At 50.3% G+C, this 15,260-nt stretch overlaps 1 protein-coding gene across 2 annotated transcripts in view; it reads left to right on the top strand.

The window, feature by feature from the left end:
* The window catches only part of WARS1 (tryptophanyl-tRNA synthetase 1), a 31,557-nt gene that overhangs the window by 8,222 nt on the left and 8,075 nt on the right, over window positions 1-15,260 (top strand). For both annotated transcript variants that reach the window (XM_042944278.1, XM_042944277.1), the window contains exons 3-7: window positions 3,317-3,530; window positions 4,532-4,640; window positions 8,931-9,050; window positions 9,565-9,747; window positions 14,108-14,208. In XM_042944278.1, the coding sequence (XP_042800212.1) occupies window positions 3,317-3,530; window positions 4,532-4,640; window positions 8,931-9,050; window positions 9,565-9,747; window positions 14,108-14,208 (727 nt within the window). The remainder of the gene's footprint in view (window positions 1-3,316; window positions 3,531-4,531; window positions 4,641-8,930; window positions 9,051-9,564; window positions 9,748-14,107; window positions 14,209-15,260) is intronic.

Below are 15,260 nucleotides of genomic sequence, written 5' to 3'. Positions count from 1 at the left end.
TGTGCTCCTGTTTTTAGAACCCACTTTCCCCCTCACTTCCACTGATGCCCCAGCCCCCAGCCCCAGGACTCCCCAGCGGCATAATTCCAGTGTTTTCACGACATCCTGCTACCAGTCCATCCAGCAGCTCTGCAGTTTCCGAAATCTTGTTGCTGACGCCCTCTTTTTGTTGCCTTTGTCCTCACGGGGTTACGCCTTTCTTAAAGGTCTCTCTGCTGTTGCCGCGAGGTTTCAGGAGTGTAATCCGTTCCGTCTGCGTCTCTAATGCACGGAGGCACTGCCTTTCCTTCTGCGATGCCTCCACTCTTAGGACCCTCAGCTGCTACATCTCCGTGACTTCCTCGTCCGTCACTTCCAGCCCCGGTTGTCTTCTTTTCAGGACCGCTTCCTGGGTCCTCCACCGATGGCATCAACCATCTCCCACCCACCCTGGCAGTTTACTTCAACTCTTTGGACCCCGAATAAACCATTATATCTTAAAAGAAATAAGTGGTACTGTAAGACAGTGATGTCAAAACAAGGAGTTGGTTATTCACAGACAGAGGTTTACACATCAGGTAGGACTTGGTGGATGAGGCGAAGAAGTTGTTTTTAAAAACCTTGAAATAGATAAAGGACCCAAATGTTGTTCATTTACTCTTTAAACCCATTCTTGGAAACTTGGCAGTGGTATTTTTACCTATTTAATACTAAATATGAATGCCATTTCAGAAGTGTTTTTAGTTAGTAATTCTTAGTGACTCCGGTTGTGTTCATTATTAAACACACGATACTTACCACCATTTAGAATTACTCTTCCTAGTGTGTTCTTTGACTTAAGCCATCAGCTGACCAACGAGAGAGGTCAGAGGTTGCACAATGAAGTCAGAGCAAAATGGTAAAAACTCAGAAGTAAATTTGGCTCTGGAATGTGTTATGATAGAACACCTGATGTTTTAGAAATTGACTTTGTGCAAATACTTGAGCCACTTTGGGAGCACCAATACAGCGAGGGCACCGGGAGTTCTTTCTTCAGCCGTCTCTGCCATGTGTGTAGGCTGGGGTCCTCACCATTCTTCTCTCCTCCATGTACCAGGGGGATAAGACCCCCTGCTTTCGGCCACAGTTCACTAAAAAGCAGGGTGTTTCCTGGGGGGATAGGTCAGAATCCAGGGGCTCTGAAGAGAGACAGTGGCTGGGAGCATGAACAGTTTGAGCAGGACTCGAGAAATGACACTGGATCAGGGGTGCCTGGGTGGCTCAGTCGGTTAGGCACCCGACTTCGGCTCAGGTCATAATCTCACAGTTTGTGAGTTTGAGTCCCGCGTCAGGCTCTGCACTGACAGCTGTAGCCTGGAGCCTGCTTCCGATTCTGTGTCTCCCTCTCTCTTTCTCTGCCCCTCCCATGCTCATGCTCTGTCTCTCTCTGTCTCTCAATAATAAATGTTGAAAAAAATTTTTAAATCAAAAACAAAACAAGAAATGGCACTGGATTGTAAAGGTTAAGCTAGAGAGCAGTCGTCTTCCTTGTCCTCTTAGTTTAAGTAAACTTTTTAATTGGAAGTGCACCATTTAACTAGAAAAGTATGGAGATCGTAATCAGTCCTCTTACTGAATTTTCACAAAATGACCACACCTATGTAACCAGTGCCCACATCAGGAAACCAGACAGCAGCGCCCGGAAGCCATCCTCAGGCCCCTTCAGCCACTGCCTCTGCCCTCCACCCTAGGCCTCCACCATGGATAGTTCTGCCTGTCTTGGAGCTTTATATATTCAGGTTGTGTATAGTCTTTTTTTTCTCCCCAGAAAGTCAGCTTTTAAGTCCTGTTTCAGTGTCCTGTTCCATGTTAGATTAAGGAAACAAGAAAATCCACAAGGCTTGTCTGTCTATTTAAATCCCACTCCAGACTGAAGACAGTTCTCGAGCAGGGATACTGGTTGAATGTTTGACTTTCGAAGAGCCTCCAGGTTGCAAGCAGAGTTCGAGCAGATAGAGTATTAAATGTCAACATAGCCGGTGATAAAAGGGTATTGACCAAAGTGTACTTCAAAGCACGCTAATCCTTCCCACAGATAATTCGATAAATCATGCTTGCTAAACATTATGTGGTTGCACTGAACCTAGGCGCTGCAGGAATGAGATGAGTAAAACGTACTCACCTATGCAGCCTGGCAATTATCCTATCTCTTCTCTGAGGGTTAGCCATGGAGTTATTCGGCCCACGGTTCTAATTCATTTTAAGAACGAATTCCAGGTAGTTTCCGAATTTGGAACTCAAATCTGTATCTGCGGAATCTCCCCAAGGTGTCAGTTCTCTGTGGCCCCGGGGCTGCTCCTGATGCAACCGTGACATCTGGATGGAGGTCGGTGTGGTGTCTCCACCGGGAAACCCAGTTTATGGAACATTATGTGTAAACTCTAAACAGGAATGTTTGTACTTCCCTTGGCAGGCAAATTGGACTGTGTATATTCTTTGTTTGTGATCTAATCCAGCAAGGCCAATTACAGGAGCAGAGCTCTGGGCATAGCATGACTAATGTGCCTAATTAGGCCTGCTCTTTCAGAGGCCAGCCTTCATGGGTGGCTAGTGTGGGCTTCTGGTGCAGAAGGGCTTTGATAGATCTCCAGAGTACCCACGGATGTCGTCTACATTTGTTTTCCTCCTGCTTATTTAAAGCACTCAGTATGCAAACACTTTGGACAGCTTGATAAGGCTCCAAACTACAGTAATATAACTGTTTCCCACTACATCCCTCCTTAATTTATGACTTGAAAGCCTCTATTTTTCCTTGCCTTTATCTGTTTCCCTGTGTCTAGGGTTGCCATTACCATCCTTGGTGGCATCATCTAAGCTGCCGCAAATACTCGTCTCGACTGTGTGGCACAGGAAAACAAGGTCCGATGTAGAATTCCGTATACTCGGTCCAGGGAGCTTGCCGCACACGTTCTCTGGCATCGGTGGTGTTTGAGAAATCCTTAGTGTCTTCACTGTGTCGTAAATAACAGTGTATATCATGTCACATTCATCCGGTAGCGTTTGTGGTGGTAATCCATAGATTACATAGATCCACTAGAACAATGCAGAAGTGAACTATATTTGGGCCCGTGACTTGCCGTGTGTCCCTGGGCAGACTCCTTCACCTCTGTGAGTGTCAGAGTCCTACTGGAACAGCACAGTGACAGTGATGCTGCCTGCGTCGGAGGGCTGTCTTGAGACTGAAGGAGGTAACGTGTGTGAGGGCATTTAGCACAGCGCCTGCCACGCGACAGTCACGCTCAGCAAGATGTTAGCCATGTTAGTATTTTTAGGTTTCATCCTTATTTCCTTTGTCCAGGATGAAATCGATTCTGCAGTACAGATGCTGTTGTCGTTAAAAATGAGCTACAAAGCCGCCATGGGGGAAGATTACAAAGCCGACTGCCCTCCAGGGAACCCAGCACCTGGGAACAATAGTGGCCTGGGTGCCACAGAAGCTGAAGAGGATTTTGTGGACCCGTGGACGGTACAGACCAGCAGTGCCAAGGGCATTGACTATGATAAGCTCATTGGTACGTCCTGGGAGAAGCCCCAACTTTTAGAAGTGATCCCATTGGTCACTAGTTGATCTCGTTGGTGTTTTTTTCTCTTGAATTATAAACCCAGTCAAGCTTCAATGGCAAGAAAAAATAGATGCTAAAATCTTTTGGTCGTGCATTATATTCCCAAAGGATTCTTTTCAACTGAAATAACAACGTAAAACTTATTTCAAAATAATGATCTATAGTAGATAGGTTAGTGGAAGCGTTCTCCTTTTTTTTTGAGCAATTCAGAACTTCAGGAAAGGTCTTTTGGAGTGGCATCTTTGCAGTCATTCAAATCACCTTTCACTGAATGCTTAAAGTCAGAAATGGATCACCTAAGTCTCCTCCAGTGGTATTGACTGTGGAGCTGAAAAGCTGGAAGTCTGCTTAAGAAGGGTGACTCCTCAAGGGGACAGGTCGCCACTGGCCAGCCCTTCCCCACAGGGCTTCCTGCTCAGGGAAGTCCGTATTCCAAGATCACTGGTAATCACCAGAGAGGGGGCATTACTAAAATGTTTTGATCAAAGTTGAAAACCATTTTCCTAATTTAAGTATCGACTACCAGTGGGGGGAAATTCACTGGTAGACAGATGCTAGTTCAATCCAACACTAAAGAATATTAAGATTATGGTTGTCAGTGTACATAAAGTCCCCCGTAATTAGCAACTGGGGGGCGGGGGTGGAGGTGAAAAGTTGCTAGGCAGGCTGAATTCTGGATAGGTTTCCCATCAAAATCCAATCCCAGACAAAACACCGTTTTATTCTGTAATTTGTTTCCTGTTTTGCTGGTTGCCGTCTCAGCTGTCATTGTTAACATGAAAGGCATTTGATTGGGGTTGAGGTAGGGACTAGGAGCAAAAGTCCTGGAGAGGACTGAGTTCGTTAGGATTGTACACGGATCACCAGCTTTTCCCCTTCGGTAATACCTGATCACCAAACCCCACACCACCTAAGATAGTCATTTCCTCATTACCATTTTTTTTTTCCAGTTCGGTTCGGAAGCAGTAAAATTGACAAAGAGCTGGTAAACCGGATAGAGAGAGCCATTGGGCAGAAACCACACCGCTTCCTGCGCAGAGGCATCTTCTTCTCACACAGGTCAGGGGCTTCCCACCCTCTGCTCCCTTTAGTTCCAGGCATGATTAGGAGGCCCCTCCTGCAGGCTGCCTGCTATGTGGGGAAATGATAGCCAGCTGTCTGAAGACTGGGGTCCGCCTTCTGTCCTGTCAGTAACTGGCCGTGGGTTCATGTCCTGTCCCCTCCCCCTCGGGCCCCGACTTTATTCATTTGTGAGCTGTTCACTTCACAAGGTGGAGGTCACATACACGGCAGATGAGATTCACGCTAGATTATGCACTATAAAATCGTAAAATGTCATAAGATAAAAGAGATTAATATGTCCAAGTTTAACATTTCCCACGCGATAAGCAAGAGGCTTCCTGAAACCGCGCCCTCTTCCTGCCATTGTACTGGCTCCCTCGTGAGTCATGGCAAAAGAGAAACCAATAGAGTGTGCCTTGAACAGACTATCCCTGCCTCCTGCTATAAATTCCACGCAGATTGCATCAGAAAATGGGCAGGTTCCAAGAGGGTTCTTGTAGCTCATTTTTGAAACTCTGCTCACGGGACTTATGGTCCGTGGTGGGGCTGTTCTGTTGTGCTTGCACTTCGTGGTTGTGGGAGAGCGCGCAGGATGGCACTCGGCCGTCTGCCGGAACACTTAAAATTCCGTGTGCGGAAAACGCCACGCCCCACTCAGCCCTCTTTCTGGACAGAATATAATCAAAGCTTTTCCCTTAGGATTTAATTAACCTTCTTCAAGTACACAGTTCAGTGGTCTTTAGTATATTCATAAGGTTGTGTACCCATCACCGCCACCAGCTCCAGAACGTCTCCACCCCGGGAAGAAACCCCATCCCCCCACCCCCACCACCCCGGCAACCACCGTTCCAGGGTTTTCAAGGTTCCTCCGTGTTGCTGGGTGCATTAGTGCTTCACTCCTTTTATACCTGAATAATGTGCCATTGAATAGATTCGCCCCACAACATTTTGTTTATGCGTTCACCGCTTGCTGGGCATTTGGGTTCTTTTCACTGGAAAGAATGTATGTTGTGTGGACATACGTTCTCCGTTCTCTCAGGGTGTGTGGGAACAGAACTATTACATCGTAAGGTAGTTCTGGAACTTTCTGAGGATCTGCCAAACTGATCTCCACAGTGGCTGTGATTTTTGTACTCCCACCAATAGTGCACAAACAAGGATTCCAGTTTCTCCACATCCTCACCAACCCTTACTGTTTTCTATTTTGTGTTTGTTTTAGAGTCATGCTCATAGGTAGGAAGTGGTTTTTCTTTATCTTTTCTTTCTTTTTTTTCCTTGAGAGGGAGAGAGAGAGCACAGGCAGGAGCTGGCAGGAGGGGCAAAGGGAGAGAAAGAGAATCCCAAGCAGGCTCCGAGCTCAGCAAGGAGCCTGATGCGGGTCAATCCCATGACCTTGGGATCACGACCTGAGCTGATAGCAAGAACCAGACGCTCAACCGACTGAACCACCCAGGTGCCTCTGAAGTGGTTTTTCATTGTGTCTTGATTTATGTTTCCCTAATGAGTAATGATGTTGAGCATCCTTTTATGTGCTTATTGGCTATTTTTATATATTCTTTGAAGAATATTCTGATCCTTTGCCCACTTTTTAATTAGGTTATCTTTTTATCACTGAGCTATAAGAGTTTTTTATATAATATTTCAGATCCTAGTTTCTTATCAAATATATGGGTTGCAGGGGCGCCTGGGTGGCTCAGTCGGTTGAGCGTCCGACTTCAGCTCAGGTCACGATCTCACAGTCCGTGAGTTCGAGCCCCGCGTCGGGGTCTGGGCTGATGGCCCAGAGCCTGGAGCCTGCTTCCGATTCTGTGTCTCCCTCTCTCTCTGCTCCTCCCCCGTTCATGCTCTGTCTCTTTCTGTCTCAAAAATAAATAAACGTTAAAAAAAAAATTTAAAAAAAAAAAAAAAAAAAAAAAATATATGGGTTGCAAATACTCCAATTGTGTATCTTTTCACTTTATTGAGTGTTCTTTGAAACCCAATACTTTTTCGTTTTTATGAAATACAGTTTATTTTGTTTTTCAGTTCCCTTTGCTTTTAGTGTCCTAAGAAACTGTTGCCTAGTCCAAGATCATGAAGATTTGCTCCAAAAGTTTTACTTTTACATTTAGCTGTGGGTTTTCCCCGAAGTATGCCCTGAATTATGTTAAGGAAGTTTCCTTCTCTTCTTAGCTTGTTGAGTATTTTCATCATGAAAGGTGTCGGATTTTATTAAATTCTTCTTCTGAGTCTGCTGAGATGATCATGTCTTATATTGATAGGGTGTATCACTTTGATGGATTTTTGTGTGTGGAACCAACTTTGCATTCCTGGGACAAATCCCACTTGATCATGATACATCATCCGTTTTATATGTTGCTGGATTTGGTCTGCTAGCAGCTGAGGATGTTGGCATCTGTATCACAAGGGTCTGCAGTTTTCTGTCGCTTGTGGTGTCGAGATAACCCTGGCCTCAGAATGAGTTTGCAAGTATTCCCTCTTCAATTTGTTTGGAAGAGTTTGTGAAGGACTGCTGTTGATTGTTGTTTTTTTAATGTTTGATAGAATCCGCGATGAGGCCATCTGGTCTTGGGCTCTTTGTGGGTCATTTTTTGATTACTAGTTCAGTTTCTTCACTTGTTCTAGATTTGTTCAGATTCTCTATTTCTTCTTGAGTCAGTCTGGTAGTTTCTCTCTAGGAATTGGTCTTTTTCATCAAGGTTGTCTCATTTGTGGCCATACGATTGTTCTTAGCATTCCTTTATAATCCTTTTTATTCCTGTGAAGTCAGTAATAACGTCCCTTCTTCCATTCCTGACTTTAGTAGAGGCTTCGCACTTTTTTTCCCACCTTGGTCACTTTCGCTGAAGGTTTACCAGTTTTGTTGATCTTAAATCAAAACTTAGCATTTTACAGTTCTCGCTGCCCATATGACTTGTTTACTTCTGTGAGTAACCCTGTAGGCTCTTGGCTTGGGGAGGCATGGAACTTGCAACTTTTGGCCATTGTCAGGTTTGAGAATGCCCCTCTAACGTTATCATCTGCAAAATGGGGGGTTAGGGGAGAGGTAGCATGTGCTGTCAAGCTGCAAACTGTGGGCTTTGCCTGGGCTCCTTCACCTGCTGGAAACCATCTTCACGAAGCTGAGCTCGATTTGCAAGCCTCAGTCCATTCCCTGTGCTCCTTAAGAGCGCCTGGCCCCCAGGGCAGTCCTTGGGGAGCTCTCAGAGACTTCAAGGACAGCTCGTGGGACAGCTACATTTTTTTCTTGCTTCTTTAAGCCCATAAAAGTTAATTGTGAGAACCAAAGAAAGACTCTTTTCTTCCAAAATTACATTTTTTTAATTCTTTCCTTATTTCAAAAACCGTGTATGATCATTTCCTGGAGGTAAAAGAAGCTAAGCACAAAGAAACAGTCCCCACGACCCTGTGAGCCCGAAGATGGACGCTGTGAACCCTTGGTGTGGGCTGTGAGGAGGGGTCACTTCTTAGAGTATTCTTGCGTGGGGTCTCCCAGCCAGACCTCTTTTATTTGGGGACACTTTGTCCAGAAATGAAGAGCGTTCACACGCTGGAGTAGTGGTTTCACACCCTGCCAATGAGGTGGTTACTGAGGGAGCTTTTTAAAAATGCAGATTCCCAGGTACCACCCAGATTCACTGAGTCAGACTCTCTGAAGGTAGGGTCCAGGGGAATGCAATATGACCAGGTGATTCTGCACAATCAGGAGGGAGGACCCTTCATGTGCATTGTCTGTGGACCCCAGTCCTGGGGGAGGGCCGATGATTCCACAGTGACTCCCAGATGAAGACACTTGGTCCCAGCCTGGCTGGGGGAGTCCGAATCAGATCTGCAGCTGGGGACCTGACCTCTATACTCCCCATGCATGTTCTTCACTCCCAGCCCCGAGTCAGGACTGTGCAGGGCCCTGCAGCCTCCCCGTCTGGGTCTCCAGAGTCTCAGGGCTGGGGTCCTAAACAAGGGATTGTGTAGGGCTGGCTTGGCATCATTCCCAGGAAAGCAGATGACGTGGGCACACTGATATTTGAAAATTCCAAAGGGGCTCCACTGGCTGCCCAACTGTATGCATCTTTTATTCCAAACCTGCGTGTCTCATACTTTTAAAACAAACACAGGAGAAATCATGTCAGTAGACATTTCCTGTCATTTTTCTAACATAAGTGCCAAGGATAACAAACTCTAACTGTTATCTGTGTTGTATTTTCTCTATCATTTCCCAGTGAGCATCAGTGCCTTAATTTTTATTTCAGAAAATCACACTATTTCCTTTTCTCCGTTTTCATTTAGAGATATGAATCAAATCCTTGATGCCTATGAAAATAAGAAGCCGTTTTACCTGTATACGGGCAGGGGCCCCTCTTCCGAAGCAATGCATGTAGGTCACCTCATCCCATTTATTTTCACAAAGTAAGTATTGTATCGGGTACCTTTTTTCACTTCTATTGGTAAACCAGGAATATTATTTATAAACCATGTCTAGAATGACAAGGCAGCCCTACTTTGTGTTCGTTAGACAAACAAGGTGTGAGGGGACTGGTACCTTTCTGGCTTCTGTTCACTTTGTTCCTGGTGTCACTTTAGAAAGCGTGGCATGATGGGGTCAGCCAGCCTGTTTCCTCCTGTTCCTGTTCCTGTGACCGTGGCAGAGTCCCTTCCCTGAGCCTTCATTTCCACGTCTGCAGGAAGGGAGTGATAATACCTACCTCCTAAAACAGTTGCCAGCCTGCAAAATAATGTAAAGCAGTACAAAGCTGAATGCAGGGCCTTCCAAGTTAATCGGTCGTAGTGGTCAAATTTCACAGCATGACACTGTGCGGTTGTGTAGACGAGAAAGTTTTGCCATGCATTGTTAGCAGGGACTGTGTCTTCGGATTCAGAACAGAGAAACGAGACGGTAGCCTTCTTTCCCGGTGTGTCCTAGGTGGCTGCAGGATGTGTTTAACGTACCCTTGGTCATCCAGATGACAGATGATGAGAAGTACCTGTGGAAAGACCTGACCCTGGACCAGGCCTACGGCTACGCCGTGGAGAACGCCAAGGACATCATCGCCTGTGGCTTTGACATCAACAAGACTTTCATCTTCTCTGATCTTGACTACATGGGGTAAGGAGAGGATGCTCAGCTGCCTTCTAAACAAGCAGATGCAGACGTCAGGGCCTCATCTCAGCCACGGCTGAGTCGGAGACATCGGAAATGGCCTTTAGGTCTGGTGAATGTTTTTCTCCCTTTGTGAAACATTAGGATATGGTTTGTTGGTTTCGTTCTCCAGTTAAGGTTTCCATCCACAGCTTGAGACAGAATTGTAGTTTCTCTCCGAGGACCGTCCGTCAGTTTGCCGGGTTAGCGCCTTTCTCTTTCTTGGCATACTTTTCTCCTCACAGAGAAGGACTCGCTGGCACACAGTCCGTTCACGGGCCAGTTCTTTAAGTTGACCACTCAGTAGGCCAAAATCCTGCATTTGGAAAATCCCTGAATTGAAACTTCTGAGGTCTGTTTCATCCCAAATGACTACGAAGAACTATGTTAGAAAAGTAAGGCTTTGTCAAGTGTCCCAAGAACATGCTGTTCGGCTCAGCAAATACATCCTGAGCACCTGAGACACAGCTCTCCCCGCAAGGCACAGGCAATCCCCACGGAACCTAAGGAGGGTGGCCCCCATCATACGAGGGCTCATTACCAGGCCAAGACAGGATGTGGTGAAAACACGGGACGGGCTGCGTCCGCACTCAGTGCAGAGGAACACGCTCCATACCGTTTCCCCAGAATGTCCCTTTTTATAAGGACTGAAATCTGAATGGTGGCTTTATATCCACAGAGAGACATAGTTGCCTTGATAAGAAGTCTGGCCTTTCTACCAACTAGTAAATGAATTAGTAATTTTTTAATTTTACCTTGAGATTTTTAAAATCGCATCTCTGGGCATACAGGCATTGTGGTGTGGTGTCCTCGGTGGGTTGGCCGGTGCTCCTCTCCGGCGTCACTGCCACGTCCGGCCAGATGGCACACCCCGTGGTTCCACCGCCCCACCTTTGAGTGTGTTCTGACTTCTCCTCTCCCTGCGCCACCTCCAAACACGCCGTCAAGCTCCCTTTTCCCGGGAGCTGTCCCTCCTACAGCCTGAGTCACATGCGCCCCCTTCACCCCCCAGCACCCCGGGCTCCACTCAGCCACATCTGGGACGCAGCGAGGGGTGGCCCTGTTCCGCTTAGTCAGTACAGTAGACACGGGGTGCCTTCTGTGGCAGGCGCCCTCCTCGGTCCTGAGAACACGGCAGTGGGCCAAACACAGTCCCTGCCTCGCTGCCCGGAGATGCCGGTGAGGCAGAAGCAAACGCCCCTTGCAAGCCCACGAAGATGACTGAGAGGGTGGGCACATGATGGGGGGTGGACTTTTGAATAGTGCCCGTGAAAGGCCACCGCACAGCCCCCCACCCCCCGGCTCTCGGCACATTCTGAGAGAACGTGGGGTCTGGGGCAACTTTTCCAGCCTGTCTCTGGTAACTGCACTTGTGTGTCCTGTGGCTTTGCTCGGCAGGAACTTCCTCTTCTTCCGTGAACATGCAGGAGTGATGAAAACCCGGATAACATGTAAATCAATGGTTCTGTGCTGCCTCTTCTCCGAAAGACCTCTTTTGTTGAACCTAAAGTCAAGAGAGAAGTTTTAAAAGCTAAATCCTGTTTTCAGCAGTTCCTTTTAAACAGTTGAGCATTTTACTTTTTTTTCTTGAGACTTAACTCAGAATCCAGATCTTTGATTGAAAAAAGCTCCTTCCTGGTCTTTAGGAGCTGAAACTACAGCAAAGCCAGCCTCCAGCCCCTCTCTGGGTGGGAGCGAAGCAGCCAGGGCCCCGTGGGGAGAGAAGTCCACGGCAGGCAGGCTGGCCCCGGACACCCTGTCCCCACACACGTTTCTGGCCCTGTGCGTGGGCCCAGAGAGGCCTTCCTGCCAGGAGCCACGAGGGACGAAAGATACTGCACCGGGGATCTGCGAGCTGGTGTTCCAGACCCAGCTCCGCTCCTGGTTGGTGTGGTTCCTTGGGGCGAGTCCGTATGTTCTCTGAGCCTCCTGTAAGTCGGGGGTTTAGCACAAGTGACGGGCAGCCCAGGGGAGGGTCCTTCCGTGTGCCCTGCCCGGGTTCCCATCCTGACCACCGTTTACCGTGTGCCGGGCAGCTGAGTCACCTGCCGTCTGCCTGCTTGCCCGGCTCGCTCGCTCACGTGTTCCCTGAGCATCTGCGACGTGCCAGGCTTACGCAGGGGATACAGCTGCCCACGGGACACTTATCCAGCAGCTGTGTCGGGTTATCTGCAAACGGCGAGAGTCGGCAGTTTAACAGATGCCAAACCAGGTGATAATGAGGGCTGTGAGGACAAACGAAGGACAAAAGTCGGGAGGTCATGGCGCCCCTGCTGCAGTTTCATGAGGACTTAGTGAGGTGCTACACGCAAAGCGGCCTTTGAGCAGTATGTGGTGAGCGCTTCGTAAATGTACGACCTAAAATCCCGTTCGGTTCTAAAACCCTGTCACTGATGGCCCGTGTGAGGTAACCTGGGAACTGTTCTTTAAACCGTGTGAGTGTGCAGGGCAGGTGCCGTCCCGAGGGGAGCGAGGTGTTCGGCCCTCACGTAGGAGACGCGGCCAGATCTGCTCCTTGGCAGCAGGGGCGAGGCCTCGGCGCGCGGCCCGGCATCACGCCGCGTGGGCCCCGGGTGCGCCTGGGGAGCCGAGGTCCCTTCCGGGGAGGCTGCGGTGCTCACGGGGCGGCCCCCGCTCATCCTGCGGCCCGCATGGCCCAAGCACTGGCCATCTGCTAAGAAACGGCAAGGTTATCTTACTCAGAACGCTGCTCAGACACCGCCGGCCCGGAGCGCTGTCGCCGTGGGGCTGCTGTAGACTCCGCTCCTCTCGGGGCTGGGGGCCCTCTCGTGCAGCTCGCGGCAATGCCACGGGCAGATTGGCCCTGCTGGTTAGCTTTCGTGGTTGCCTCCACCCAAGGCAGAGTCTTGCTGTGGCCCTCGCCCCCGGGCGCCACACAGCGGCTTGTCCTCCCCGGGTGTAAGCAGCGTGAGGCCGCACCCCGCCCCCCCCCAGGACTCTCTCCAGCACGAGGGAGCTCCTGTCTCAGCAGGACCACAGAGCAGGCGTCTTTCCAGGCGGCGGCTGCGCTCTGCTCTGAGTGGGCGACCCGCGGGGGTCGGGGGGCACTTTGCATGTCGCCAGGTTCCTAGTGTCTCCTCTGTAGCTCTGCTCCCCGGCCGGTGCCCTGGGGCCGAAATTCGCGGGCTGCTGAGTGAAAGCTGCCACCTCCTCCCGAGCGGGGCTCTGCTCAACTCGGAGCAAACTCTGGTGTGCTGGCCTTCCCCTTTGTACCCTCCCTGCCGGTGCCCCTGCCTTTCTGACACTCCCCTCCCTGCCTGCCCGGAGACCGTCGGCAACCTTCCATCCAGGAGCTAGTCTTAAACTCTTTCAGAAGCTGTGCGATGTGGTGAGGAAAGCAGAGGCTTTGCGGCCAGACGAGCCTGCGTTTGGGTCCCAGCTCCTGTACTCACAGGGTCTGTGACGTGACCCTCAACCTCTCGGAGCCTCCGTCTGCCTGTAAGGGGAGGTAGAGCTACTATCTTAAAAGAGAGTTGGAACATAGCACGGCTTCTGCCACAGGATGCAAGCACCTAGTAAACACTAGCTGTCCCCGTTTCCCTTTCTGTCCTGAGGTGCCTGACACATGGTAGGGCTGGAGACCAGGGCTGCTGAGTATACTGGAGATGCTGTGCAAGAAGTCACTCTGGGTTCTGCCCCTCCCTGTGTCAGCTTCATCCTCAGCCTTAGGTTCCTCTGGTAGCAGAATGGCTGCCACAGATCCAGGCCTCATATCCACATCCCTCAGTGTCCAGAAGAGAGAATCCAATTGCTTGAATCAGCCACTGTGGGCCCAGCCTTGTTGCTGAGCATGGGGTCTTCCTGCCCAGACAGCACGGCCGCCCTGCAGTGGAAGGGGCATTGGGGGCTGGACGTGGTGGTTTCTGTCCAACACTGTCGGGCAACAAGTTGCAGATACCCTACACACACACACACACACACACACACACAACCAAACAGCGTGTGTCAACAGAAAAGCTCCCTTGGGGCTCAAGTCTTGGGGCTCCCAGACTTGAAGCTCTGCGGTAGCTTGACCACCCACCCGGCTGAGTTGAGATACTCGGTGTCAGCCCGAGTCGGCCTGCGTCGGTGTGCTCTTGCCTCATGTGCTTGTCTTGTGTTGGTTTCATGCTGGTTTCCACCCTCCCCCGGCCACTCTACTTTGCCCGCCACGGGTACCTTCGCCTACAAGTGCCTTCTGGGAGCCTCCCTGCCCACTCTGTGTCCTCAGCCCACACGCGTGCACTCAGGTTTCACCGGCCTCTGCTTTGGCCTCGGGGGCAGGCCACCCTGTAAACCTGAGGTTTGATTCTGATTGTCCTTGCAGGACGAGTCCAGGCTTCTACAAGAACGTGGTGAAGATTCAGAAGCACGTCACCTTCAACCAAGTGAAAGGCATCTTCGGCTTCACTGACAGTGACAGCATCGGTAAGGGGTCGCTGCTGCCTGCGGCCCTGCGGGCTGGCGTGAACCACGGGTGTCTGCCCCGGGGCGGAGCTCTCTCAGCTGGTGACGTTTGCCGCTAGCCTCCACATAGTGAGCTCCCGGGCAGGTCCCCTCGGGAGGCTGAAGAGCTTTGTGGTGCCTTCGGCCCCGTTTCTGGGCTGCGTGGAGCAGAACTTCAGGAGACCATCTGTCATCCCCTGGAGGTTTAGAAGAAAGAAGAGGGTAGGGATGACTGGAGCTCCTCTGCCCACTCGTGGGGTCCCAGCCAGTGTGGGACACCTCTGGCGGAGACCCAGGGGCTGCAGGACGACCTGCTCTGATGCCCGGGAGCCTCAGTTTCCCCCGTAAGAGGACAGGTTTGACCAGAGGCCCTGTGGAGCCCACCCTGGCCACCCTCGCTCTCTTTCTGTGGCTCGGGCCCCTGTACATACGCTCTGTCCCTTTCCACCTATCTCCATGCCTTTCAGATGCATCAGCCTTCTCTCCTAGACTCTTAGCTCCCGAAGCTAGGACTCGATCCCTGAGGCTCGTGGTGGGTCGCCCGACCCCCTCCCCTACTGTGTTTTGGGGGCGCGGCTCCAGGCCTGGGCAGCATGCCAGGATGTGCCTGCAGGTGCCACGCGGGAGTTTGCCCTGCTGGGAGGGAGCACGTCCCAGGGCCCTGTTGGCGAGGGACCCTCAGGGACACGTGCAGAGAGAAACGCCTTGGAGAGTCCTCACCGGGAGGCTTTTCACATGAGCCTTTTCTTTGATGTTTCAGTCAGACTCAATCCTGACAATTGGGGCATAAATCCTGTGCTTTTGAAAGGGTTTTTATCCTCGGAATCCCAGCATCCGTTGGGAAGATGTCGCAGAGAAGGCCGCCCTGGACAAGAAAGGAGACAGTAGACGTACGAATAGCTGCGCACACTTTGCTTCCAGACGCCTGGGTTTGAATCCTGGCCCGGCCAACTGCTTGCTGTGTATTTGCTTTGGCAAGCTGTGTAAACAGTCTGAGCCTGAGTGTCCACGACTATAGAATGGAGGCCACGTGG

The sequence above is a fragment of the Panthera leo genome, chromosome B3 (genome assembly GCF_018350215.1).
Source record: "Panthera leo isolate Ple1 chromosome B3, P.leo_Ple1_pat1.1, whole genome shotgun sequence".
Taxonomy (NCBI): Eukaryota; Metazoa; Chordata; class Mammalia; order Carnivora; family Felidae; genus Panthera; species Panthera leo.
This window is presented reverse-complemented; position numbering and strand designations above follow the sequence as displayed.